This window comes from Engraulis encrasicolus, unplaced genomic scaffold (assembly GCF_034702125.1).
Source record: "Engraulis encrasicolus isolate BLACKSEA-1 unplaced genomic scaffold, IST_EnEncr_1.0 scaffold_25_np1212, whole genome shotgun sequence".
NCBI classification, from domain to species: domain Eukaryota; kingdom Metazoa; phylum Chordata; class Actinopteri; order Clupeiformes; family Engraulidae; genus Engraulis; species Engraulis encrasicolus.
Genome location: NW_026945544.1, coordinates 2607683 through 2619764, shown reverse-complemented (window position 1 = coordinate 2619764; position 12082 = coordinate 2607683). Strand labels below are relative to the sequence as shown.

At 43.1% G+C, this 12082-nt stretch overlaps 1 protein-coding gene across 1 annotated transcript in view; it reads left to right on the top strand.

Annotated features, from left to right (window-relative positions):
* si:ch211-63b16.4 (kinesin-like protein KIF24) overlaps positions 1-11550 on the top strand; it is a 25944-nt gene extending 14394 nt beyond the window's left edge. Inside the window, exons 15-22 of the mRNA XM_063192820.1 lie at positions 1693-2535; positions 2696-2839; positions 4613-4792; positions 5624-5716; positions 5937-5984; positions 6348-6525; positions 7529-7703; positions 9600-11550. Coding sequence (XP_063048890.1) covers positions 1693-2535; positions 2696-2839; positions 4613-4792; positions 5624-5716; positions 5937-5984; positions 6348-6525; positions 7529-7703; positions 9600-9732 — 1794 coding nt within the window. The 3' untranslated portion in view covers positions 9733-11550. The remainder of the gene's footprint in view (positions 1-1692; positions 2536-2695; positions 2840-4612; positions 4793-5623; positions 5717-5936; positions 5985-6347; positions 6526-7528; positions 7704-9599) is intronic.
* Positions 11551-12082: the final 532 nt, after the last annotated feature.

Sequence of the window (12082 nt, the reverse complement as noted above, 5' to 3'; positions counted from 1 at the left end):
GCCTGGCCTACTTAAAGAGCTGCTTTCAATTGTAAAGGAAATGTGCACTGTTTGTATGTCATCTGTATCTGTGGTCTTATTGGTTGTAGTTCTGCCAGGCATTTTACTCTAGATAGCTTCCTTTCTATGGTATCTTAGCCAGACCTTTTGTCTATAGCCAGACTAAAAGACAAGGCATGCATCTATTCAGACACACTTTGATGGATTTACAGTAATGGACATTTCAACACATATTTCCAGAGTGAATACTATTATGTAGTGAGGCAAGACGCAGACAGATAAAGAATGAGTCAACATTGTGCAGTCTGTGACTAGGCAGAGATGGATGGTTAGTGGGGGGTAGTTAGAGGGTTTTCTGGTAAGACTTACATATTTCGTTCTAAGTGGTATTCCAGAAAGGGAGTTTTAGTCACATCCCTCTAAATTACAGTACAAAAGCAACAGACATTTCTTCATGTGCAGGATATTGGTCCCTAAAGCAAGTGGTGGGAGTAGCCTCTTTGCCATGTATACATGGGTTCTCAGTGTTTATCAACACGATGTTATGAGGAGGGGCAAGACACTGGCAGCCAACCATGTGAGCTAATTTTTTGACCGACAGCGGTTTCCAACAATCAGAGGTTGAGTTGTGCGCAGCCAGGTTCGCGCAGTCAGGTTATAAACAAAATTTAGAACCCATGTATAACCGCAGAGATACACCAGCGGCGATCTGAGTGAGTCGAGCGACGGAAGTAATTGACTTTGTATTGAGTCGAGAGACAAAAGCGATTCTGGAGACTAGAGCGATTTGCGCGACGAGCGCGACAATCTGAAGTTGAAATCTTTTCAACTTTCTATGGCGCGGTTCGGCGACAAGCCGCGACAGCCAATGACTGTATAGAGGTCAGTGACCACAGCCAATGGGAATGCTTGAATGCTTTGCCTTCTGCCTGTACGGACATACTCTAGTCTCCTCAATCTCTCGTATCGCTTGCTGCTACACTCTGTCGCTTGAATCGCGTCGCCGCTGGTGTATCTCTGTGGGTGTAGTGGACCACCCACAATGGTATGTGATTTGAACCTCCAATCTTTTGATTTCAAGACCAACAACATGACCATGAGGCCACAGCTACCTGGGTATATTAGGTGATGTGTATTGAATGTTCCAGGTTCCATCCCATATAGGCTACTGTGCATTGCCCAGGTGTTTGACACACACACCCTGTTGAGTGATCATCTCCCCTCTCTGCATAGTACTCTGCGTGCTCTGAGAAGTTCTCTATAATTGTAAGGCATTCATGTGGTGTAGCAGTACGAAATATGAATGAAGTTAACTTCATATTCAAAGCAGCATTAATGGTGGATACAATTTTCATAAGCTAATAGGCAGAAGGCAGGTAAATAGTATGTATTTATTTTAAAGGTGCATTAGTAGGAAGTACGTATATACGTTTATACTGTACCAGCAATGATTTTGCAATGTTAAGACTTCCCAAGTACCCAGTAAATAGAATAGAATATAGAATAAAATATATTTTATTTGCTATTGTCATTGTAACTATGATATTTTGATTGTGGCCAGAAAAAGTATTAAGAATATATTTTTTTACAGTACAGGCAACATTAACCTTATTACGGTGTATATTCTTTATATGCACCTCATTTGCTCTGTTGCCCTCCCTCTTTATCCTCTTCCTATGCCCCCTTATTTAGCTCACCGCCCAGACTTGTCTGCCCCCCATCGCGTCTGGTCCCTCCTCTCCCCCTCTGCGCTCCGGTCACCACCGCCACCCCGAGGACCCCGAGCACAAGGGCCCCCATTTCCTGCCGCACCTGGACAAGCAGAACCCACAGCACGAGGACGGCGGCCATTTTGGATTTCCATCCGCAGGGGGAAGGGGAGTCTGTCCGATGGAGGAGAGAGCAGGAGGAGTAGTCGGAGGCAGGTGCGCGGAGAGCAGGGCGTCTCGCGTGCTCTCGGCCTGCCAGCGCTCCTACTCCACCAGTCTCTCTGGCCCCCTCTGCCTGGGGCAAGATGGCGGAGGAGGAGGAGGAGGAGGAGGAGGAGGAGGAGGAGGAGTGATGGGGGCAGGAGGAGTGGGAAGGGAGAGGGCGGTGTATCCATCCCAACGACGCTCTGTAGAGAGGCTATCAGTCAGCAGCACCACCCCAGCCACCACCTCCTTCTCCTCCTCCTCCTCCTCCATAGTTCTCCATGGAGCTCCTGGACCTCCTCCACTAGAGTGCCCCAACTGCAAGAGAGAGCGGAAGATCCGAGAGGAGTACGATAAGTTTATTGTCCAGGCACGGAGGGACAGGGACTCTCTGAACTTGAGGGTGGCAGAGCTGGAGGCCAGGCTCCTGAGGAGCGCAGAGGTAGAGGAGGAGGAGGAGGAGGAGGAGGAGGAGGTGGCGGTGGAGAAAACAAATAAAGAGGAAGAGGAGGAGCAGGAAGAGGAGGAGACGTTAGGGGTGGTGGACCACCAGGAGAAAGGGCCTGAGGAGGCCATGGAGATCTTTCCATACAACACAGCCCAGTTACCAGCCAATGCAGAGGTAGCTGTGCCCAGACATTGTCTCTGCTTTGCTCTGCTTTGTTTTGAATATGTTGTTATTCTTGTAAGAGCCATTCAAAAAAAAAATAGTAAAAAAAAATACTATAAATCTTTAAAAGATTCACATGAAAGATGTTTTGGCCTGATGTTGTGTTGGGTAGGAGCAGAGTGCGGTTCCGGCTGAGAGCCCAGACAGTGTGGACCCACTCAGGGGAGATAGGGAGAGCCAGGAAGGACAGCCTACCATCAGCAGCAACCAACTCCTTCAACTGGAGAAAGAGAACAACCAGCTCAAAGGACAGATTGTGAGTCAACAAAGATCAGCTAGATCGTTACATAAATATAATCAAATTAATTGTGTCTATTTTTTTTTTACTTTTTCTGGCAAAACCTTTTTATTTGTTTCTTTTTCTACATTTTCTCTGTTCTTTTGTTGTTTCTTTTCTCCCCCCGCACTCACAGCTTTTTTAATCTCCTCTGTCTCTGTTCATTCTCTCTTCACGCCAAATCTTGAAAGTCATCTGCTTTTTTTCTGCTCCTCACTGATAGTGTGTGTTTTATGGGTGTGTGCCAACCACAGCTCTACTATATGTTGAGGAGATGTGTGTTTTCAGGTTGTCGTTTTCAGGTTTCACCGGTCCGTCTGTTCCATTCCGATGAACACTCAACACTATGATGGAAAAAAAACATCTCCAATATTTGTTTTTGATAAAAGTATTCCCCTCCCCTGGTGATTACAGTGGGGTGGTAATGAAAGAGCAAGCTGCCCATGAGAGAATGTACACACACCAAGCAGACAAAAACTGAAAAGAAATGATAAAGTTTTGCAACACTGATTAATGCTCCCAAATGTTTAATGACACTACGCATAGTTCAAGCTCCACATGATGTTGTGTAAAGTATGGCCCAGGCCCAGCATTGTGAGTGTGACATCTCCAAAATACTGTGAGGGATTTTTCACAAATACAGTGCAAATTCCAACTTGAATGAATTTCAAAAGGCAAGTTTATTATATTTGTACAGCACATTTCATACATATGGGCTTCATAAAAATAAAAGCATAAACACGAAGCAGATGAATTGGGAATATACTTTATATAAATGTAAACATGTAAGGATACAAAAATAGCTCAAAAGATTATTTCAGATCATTAAGTTAAATGTAATAAATAAACAAGAATAAAGGAAAGCATCTGAGAACAGAAAATATTCTAAGTTTCATTTTATCAGAATTATTTGCTATTTATATTTATTATGAAGTCGTTATCATTTATTTTTCATGAAACATTCACTGACCTCATATGCCTCCAGTCTCTCAAGGACATGTGAAGGTTATTTTTTCATTTTTTATTCAAACATTCCTTTGAACTCAGAGACAAACTAATTAGACGTTGGTTGCCAAGGGTTTCAGTGACCCCACATTCTTCTGAATGGGAAATGTCAAGAATGCCTGCAGGGTACTTCTTCAAATTTTGGCACATTCTCTGGGACACAGAGGTGAAAAGACTTGATTTTCAAGTGGCCAAAAGGGTCCTATGGGTTTGCTGTGTCCGCACAAAAATGCATTCCTTTCCTCATGAACTTACTCAAAAAAAGCTTCAGGGCATTTTCAAAAGAAAATTGGCAGGACTTTCACTTGGAATCTTAGATGAACTGATTGCAAACAGATCAGACTGGTGTTGACAAATTTGAATCAAGTGCTCACTGTAGCCCTGTCTGTTCTTTGTAAAATATGCTTGTCTGAAATTTAATTTCATTGAAGTGGAACTGCACAATGAAGCTGGACACACAGCTTGGGCAGTGATTTCTTAATTTCTTTCTTTCTCTCTCTCTCTCGCTCTCTCTCTCTCGCTCTCTCTCTCTCTCTCTTTATGTCTCTGTCTCTCTCTCTCTTCCACTCTCCTTCTCTCTCTTCCACTCTCCTTCTGTGTTCTACACATTAAGGTTCTGTTATTGTTTAGCCCTGAAAAACAAGTAATCTGCCCACCTCTCTCTCTCTCTCTCTCTCTCTCTCTCTCTCTCTCTCTCTCTCTCTCTCTCTCTCTCTCTCTCTCTCTCTCTCTCTCTCTCTCTCATAGCTGGCCTTACAGCAGGAGTTGAGTATCTCATGTGAACATCAGGAGGAGTGTGTGGGGAGAGAGAAGGCCCTGAGTGACCTTCTGCAGGATGAGAGGGCGCGGGCGACTCAGGAAGCACAAGAGCTGAGGGCACAGCTAGCCCAGGCCACACTACCACAGTGCACCCTGGGAGAGAAGACGGTAGGTTCCAGAACTCCAGGACATCCCGCTAATCACAGCAGCAAGATTCCACTGGTGAAACACCAAATTATTCTTCCCATTGTTGCCCCTCAAAGACCCATGCCGAAGCATGACAGCACAAGTGGCTCTATGGAAAGCCATGAGAGTCAAAAATGATTAGTATTAGTTTTGGTACTTTTTTCAGAAAGCGCGCTCAACTCTCAACTGTTTTTTACAAGGTCTTTGGGTGCGAACGAGCAGCAACGTTAATATTTATTAGTATTAGTTCAACACATAAGGATTGCATAGTATGTCGTCAGATTTCCATAGTTTCAGTATTCCTTTGGGCACATGCGTATGGTTGCTCTACTTGTGGGGAAACAGGGACCAGAGGGGGACTTCGTTTTGTTGTTTTATCACAAGACATTGTCAAGGAGGAGGAAGCAGACACTGCATGTTCTCCTCTCCACTCAGCCAAAATACATTTGTCACTGTGGTGTTTTTGTTTTGCTTTTGATTTCTTAGCTTTTTTTTGGCAATAATCCTGTACAGTGCAAAACAATATTGTACTGTTCAGCCACAGATACTGTAGACTGTTATCAAAATATTGTAGCAAAAGTCAACAGACCTTGTAACAAACAGAACTTCTCTATCAAGCTTGAAGATGTCTCACTTTCTATCGCAAACGCTTCCTCAGTTTAGGATAGAGGGTGAAACCTCCTCATATCCCAGATGCAGTACAGTAGTAGTGCCACTACCAGCATGCAGTTATAGAGCCCAGACAGCTAAAAGCAGTGTGCTGCGGTGAATTGGTATCTTTTGAGATGTTTCCTGTCTCTCTACACTTTTAAGAGGCTGCTATCGGAGCTGCAGAGTGCCAGAGCGGAGCACGAGGCGTTTAAAGGGGATGTTGAACGCACCGTGGCTCAGCTGCAGAAGGACAAGGTGCCCTCCTCTGCCAGCATGTCTCTCACTCTCATATCTATCAGTCCTGCTTTTAATACGCTGTTTGCTTTAGTCGAGCCATGTGACTGTGTGTCAATACTCACCCTGCCTGTGTGCGTGTGTGTGTGTGTGTGTGTGTGTGTGTGTGTGTGTGTGTGTGTGTGTGTGTGTGTGTGTGTGTGTGTGTGTGTGCGCACGCCTGTGTCTGTGTCTTTTAAAGGATGATTTGATGTCTCGTCTTGAAGAGATAAGAGAATGTTATGAAAAGGTAAGCTGCATGAAGTATTAGGTGGTACAGTAAACTCTCTTTGCTTTGTGTAGACCATTATATAAACAGTACGAGTGATTAAGCACACCAGATACTTTTTTGATGGGAAGTTTTCATTGCATTCTTTAGAGCACTCACCCACAATGTATTCACTGATTGTCCTAAACATTATGAAAGAACAATGGATGAGAAACCCAGACGTACATCGCTGTTGGTGCGATAAAGGGCAAATGGACAAGGAAAATCCCCTTGTTATTTGTATGGGAAATATTTGGGGGGGTGGGGGGCGTGGTTTAGAACCAATGAATTACAGCAAATGGGCCATCTAGGTCTAACAGAAAGAGCATCTGCCTCCCCCTGCAGGTGAAAGCTGAGAATGCGCTGCTGAGCCAGCGAGTGGAGACTTTGAAGAGGGAGGTGAACCTTGGTCTCCATGGAAACTCGGGGTCCTCCCATGTCCACACAGTCACGACCAACACCGAGATGCTTGTGGTGTCCCACCATGTGTCCAAGCAGTGCTGCCCACGAGCAAGTAATGCAGGCAAGGACAACACACACACACACACACACACACACACACACACACACACACACACACACACACACACACACACACACACACACAGAGACATAGGTATACAGTAGACACATACATGGACACATACAGTCACGACAAACATGGAGATGCTTGTGGTATCCCACCATGTGTCCAAGCACTGCTGCCCTGCATGCCCAAATTATACAGGCAATAACAAACAAACACACATACTCACACACACACACACACACACACACTAAAGCATACACCACTATATTGTGCACAGCAATCTGCCACAATATAAAGCAGATTGTTTAAGTTTGACATTCATTAACTAATACATTCATTTGTTAACATTAATTACATGTTTGTTTACATTAATTAATGTTAACAGTTAATTTGGATGTTAATGATTTATGCCGTGTTCAGACCTAGAGCGAACGAAGCAACGGAAGTCATTATTTGTCTATGGAGGGCACGCCAGGAGCGAAGCGAACTGGGCGACCAAAGCGAATTTTAACGATTAAAAGTCATCTTATCTGTGAAATGACTGTGTCTGTATGCTGTATCTTGACTCTGATAATAAAAAGAAGTTCCAAAAAAAAAAAAAAAGTAATCTTACTGTATCTTATGGTAATGAGCTATGACGCTTTTCGGTGAAAACCAATTGGAACGTTCATATCTCCGAATGTCCCAGGCTGTCAAGCCAGAGTCGTTATGTGATTAGCTAAATCAAACATGTCAATGCCGCGTCCAGAGCGAATACAGCAAATTCAAGGCGAAACTTCTTCTGCTACCTACGCTACCAGGCAGCGTAGGTTGCTCTTGGTCTGGACACGGCATTAGACATAAAACTAACGTAAAAGTAAGACAACACACTAACATTCTTCAGTGACATTATCTTGTTTCACTGTTTACGATTTTATTAATCACTTTACATTGTCTCTGGGTGTTGAAATGTGCTGTAATTAATAAAGTTGTGTTGCGTTTTCCTGATTGTGTGCAGACAGCAAATGCTGCTACAGTAGCTGCAGTGCGTTTGAGGAGAGAGCTGCGCCTCCTCCTCCTCCTCCTCCAGACCCGCCCTCACCCCCTGAGAAACCAGCTGAAGGCGAAGCGGAGAGCAGGAGCGAACAGGAGCAGCCGGGACTCCGCAAGACCAGAGACGCCCTCAAGCAACTGTGAGTGATGCACTGTCTGCTACTGCCACTGCCACTGCTACTTGCTACTGCTCCAGGGCCATCAATTACAACCATAACAATCCATCGTTAGGACATTAAGCTCAGTTGAAATCCATTTACAAATCACTCTTATGGAGTCTACTGTATATTTCATGCATCAACCTGTCTGTCAAGTATCCGTCTGCCTTCCTGAGAGCGCAGAGGACACATCATATAGCATTTACTGTACCAAAGACAGCAATCCACCTTTGTTTTTGCATATGTTATACCTACTGTATGTTGTAAAGATGTTCGTAGAGTATCAATATTTTTTTCTTGCTACAACTATTGGGAGGGAAAGTGGAAAATAGCGATCTTAGCGGTTACGTTCCAAACACCAGGGCGATCCTATTGAAACTCCCATAGACGAGTTTTAAAAAAAATCCCACAAATATATGACGCTGAACTTGCACACCAGACACATGCTTCAGCTTAGACAATAGGATGAACCACTACCTGTGAAAATCTTGAGTCATTTTTTGCCCTTTTAAGAAAAATAGAAATTGTGCCAAACTGGTCGGAAATGGACTACAGCTCCCAGCATGCTGTGCTTCGCGCCTCATTGACAACACAGAGAAACAAATGAACGCAAATGAACGCAAGTTCTTCGCGTTTCTTCACATTCTTGTAATCCTGTGAGTTCCATGTTGTCTTCTTATTACACATATATACACTCGATTAGTTCGGTTTGGTTTTAGCTTCTCTAGTAGATATGATGTCTTCTGTAGTGACGAGCAACCACCTCTCTGGCTAATGTTTGGCTATGCTAATTTGGCTATGCTAATTACATGGAGTAAACACGTCACACATGCGAGTCAGTATAGTTCTGTATTAGCTTTTTTAAGAATATTAAAATCAGTTCAGATCAGTTAAAGGGGTATGCCACTATTTTGGGGCTTAATACAGTTAAAATCGTTGGCTGGGGTTTATAAAGGTGGTAAAGTGTCTTATTTTTCATGTAAGCCGTTGTCTTGCTTTAAGACAGGTTAAAAGAGGGAATATATCTCTAAGCTAGTGAAAGTCAATGTATCCGTGTAGCATTGAAGCATGCTACACGGATACATTGACTTTCACTAGCTTAGCGACATATTCCCTCTTTTAACTTATCTTAAAACAAGACAACGCTTAACATGAAAAATAAGACACTTTACTACCTTTATAAACCCCAGCCAACGATACCCCTTTAAAAACCGAACATTTTACCACCTGATTCGATAAAACGGGCCAACATGCATATTATATGACAGCCACTACTCCTACTTCGTTGTCAGGGTCGAGATGTAATTTTTAAAAGAAAAAACCCATTCATTTGATGCAGGGGGTTGGAACGTTGCCAGCAGGGGGCGATGAGATTACTTTCCCTCCCAATTAGTGCTTTCGAAGGGAGTAGTGGGTGTAATAAATGTTTCCAGGTATTCAGATATCTCTCTTGGCAGGTTTGACAGTTGCTACTTAACAATTATTGTTTCCGTGCAAACACACCAGAAGAGACAAATGCTACAAATAGTCACTTGACTGTTTTCATAGCAACACAAGTGACACAAGCGATAAAAGCGACAGAGTATGACCGTCAAGCATTCTGACATTCCCATTGGCTGCGGCAGCTATCGCCAAAACCCATCATAGCTCATTATCATAATATATGATGAAGTTCAACTACAAACTGTTGCTCGAGTCGCTCCAATCTCCTCTTGTCACCCAAATCGCTTTTTGTCTCTGCTGTTGCCAGCTCCTCTATACAAAGTCAATTACTTCCGTCACTGTGTAGCCGCTTTTGGCGTGTCTGTCCTATTAGCACTAGTAATGTTTCTGTGTTTGTTTGCTTGGTTGTTTGTTTGCTTGTGTGTTGTGGAGCAGGAGGAGGGAGCACAGCCTCCTGCTGGACGTGATGCTGGTGCTCTACCGCAGGGAGTGGTTCACCAGAGAGGCCATGCCCTACGTCAGACGCACACTCAGCAAATGCGGCATGAGGATGGATGACATGGACTGAGGCACACAGGAAACTAAAAACAAATAATCAACAGTGGAAATGGTTGGAGCTTCACACCAAAGCACAGGATCTGCTGCATCGTAAGCCAAAAATGAAAGTGTGCCATTTTGAAAAGGTTGGCCTCCAAAGGTTAATCAGTCACTGCACCTATTATAGAGAATTAGCGCACAAGTGTTACTCACAGTCAATCCACCTGTTCAAAAGATGTCGTACAAACAATAGTCTAAGATGGACAGTGTGTACTGGACAGCTGGACGACCAGATGCTAGGCGGAGACATGGCGACAATTAATAAGACTCATACTGTATGTCATTATGATGACTTGGCACGCCACACACAGAGTGAACACAACAAGACTGGCGCTGTGTTTCATTACAAAGGCAACAGAGGAGCAGAATATGGAAATGGTACTACCGTATGCTCACAGTACTGTACTGTATATGCTCATCAGTGGTACTATACCTGTAGATGGTAAAATACAGCTTCCAATCCAGTGGTCACAAATCGATTACCTCAGGCTACCTACCCGCTACTACTGGCCCGGAAGTGGTGAATGATATGGGACCCAGAGGGGAAAACCAGAAATTGGAAGTGACTTGCGGAACTAAATTAAGGATGTCACTCACCAAAGAACAATGAGGCCTATGGTAACGATAGAGTCCAAAAAGTGAAACTGTCGGACACTCAAACTCTGTTTTATTAGTTTATAGTTTTTTTGTTATTGGATTAAATTCATTCATGTTTGCCAGTCATGAACATAAGGGGATTGTGATATTTGCGCATCATAAACTAAGCTGAGTTCTCTCATAAACTTTTTTTATTTACTGGTGTGGATGAGTGCCTCGTAAATATTGTTATACTGTATAACTAAAGGAGTAGTGAGCGTCATCACACTGTTATTTGTGAAATGTACCTAGTGTTTTAACCAAGTTATTACACACTTTGTCTGTTGATGTCTTAATTTGTACATGAAAAAGTCAAGTGTCTTCCTGGTCGATCAATTCTAAACTTTTTTCAAATGTCTACCTCAAATATGTATGTCTTTTTATGTGATAGATAATTAGTAGTAAGAACAATGGCTCCTAGCATTGTTCTTAGTTTTAAACAACCTTGTTGGAGCCGATTTCTGACTCATGGGTAGCAGAGGTTTCAATATCAACTGTATAAAAAAACCTGTCTAACTTAGCACCAGTGAATGAATCGTCACACTTCCAACAAACGTTTATTGAGTGGTTGAGATTTGGAACACTAGTGCCGTTTCTGGCATCTCGGAGGTAGAAAAATCACCCAAGCGTTAACTGCTTCCTAGAGTTAGACCGTGCTGATACAGTCAGGCATGGGTTTTGGAACGACCCATACTCTTCTGCATTACACTGATGTCTCCCTGCCAACTCCTACACAGTATAACATTAAGTGTTAATTCAACATCTATTAGAAATATGGAAAACATTAAGATATAAAATATAAAATATTCAATCAACTGATTCAGTGCAAGTGCAGGATTCAAGTATTCACACGTCCACACATTCACACACACACACACACACACACACAGACACACACACACACACACAGCAATTGCACAAGATCCTATGGCAAAGTCTGGTGAGGGTGGACAGAAGTGGACAGAACACTCTAATGTAGTAACATTTGTCCAGTAACATTTTAGTGTTCCAGCATAGTCTATGTAATGATGGGAACTCAAGTAACATGTTACACAATACTTCATTTTTAGGGTAGAGGGGCAAATGATACTGTAAGTTTCACATTTTGCTCTCTTGCGTTTCAATAAGGCCTCTGACTTGTGTTGATGGTGTTCTGATGGGTTAGTGTAGAAATATAAGTGTGAATAACACGTACTAAATTCACATTTAAAAAAATTGTCACTCAAATGTAGGTGTGTCCTACCTGGTCTAAACCCACAAAATAAACTCAGCACCATAATGATTGTAATGTTCTTCTTAGCAATAACAATAACATGCCTGGGTGTGGACTTACTAGCAAACCCACAACATCCTCTCTTATGGGTGGGCCCCGATGTCTCTTCTCGTCCTGCTCCTGTTCTTCCTCTAAGTCAGCAAAGCAATACTTCAGATCATAGTATATCCCCCACACCCTCAGTTTATTGATTACTGTCATTGTTGATATCTCCAACTCATTGAGTCCACCAGCTATCCTACAGAGGTGTACGCAACTGCCACTTTGGACTGCCAGTCCACCAGGAGTTGTTTAAGTCCTTAGCCTTCAATGGTTAAAAGACAGTTTTCAATGAAAGTGTTGAAAAGTTGCCATCTTTGACATCTTCAGCTCATTTAAATCAGGTTTTTGGCAACTGGTCTTTCCATGCTCC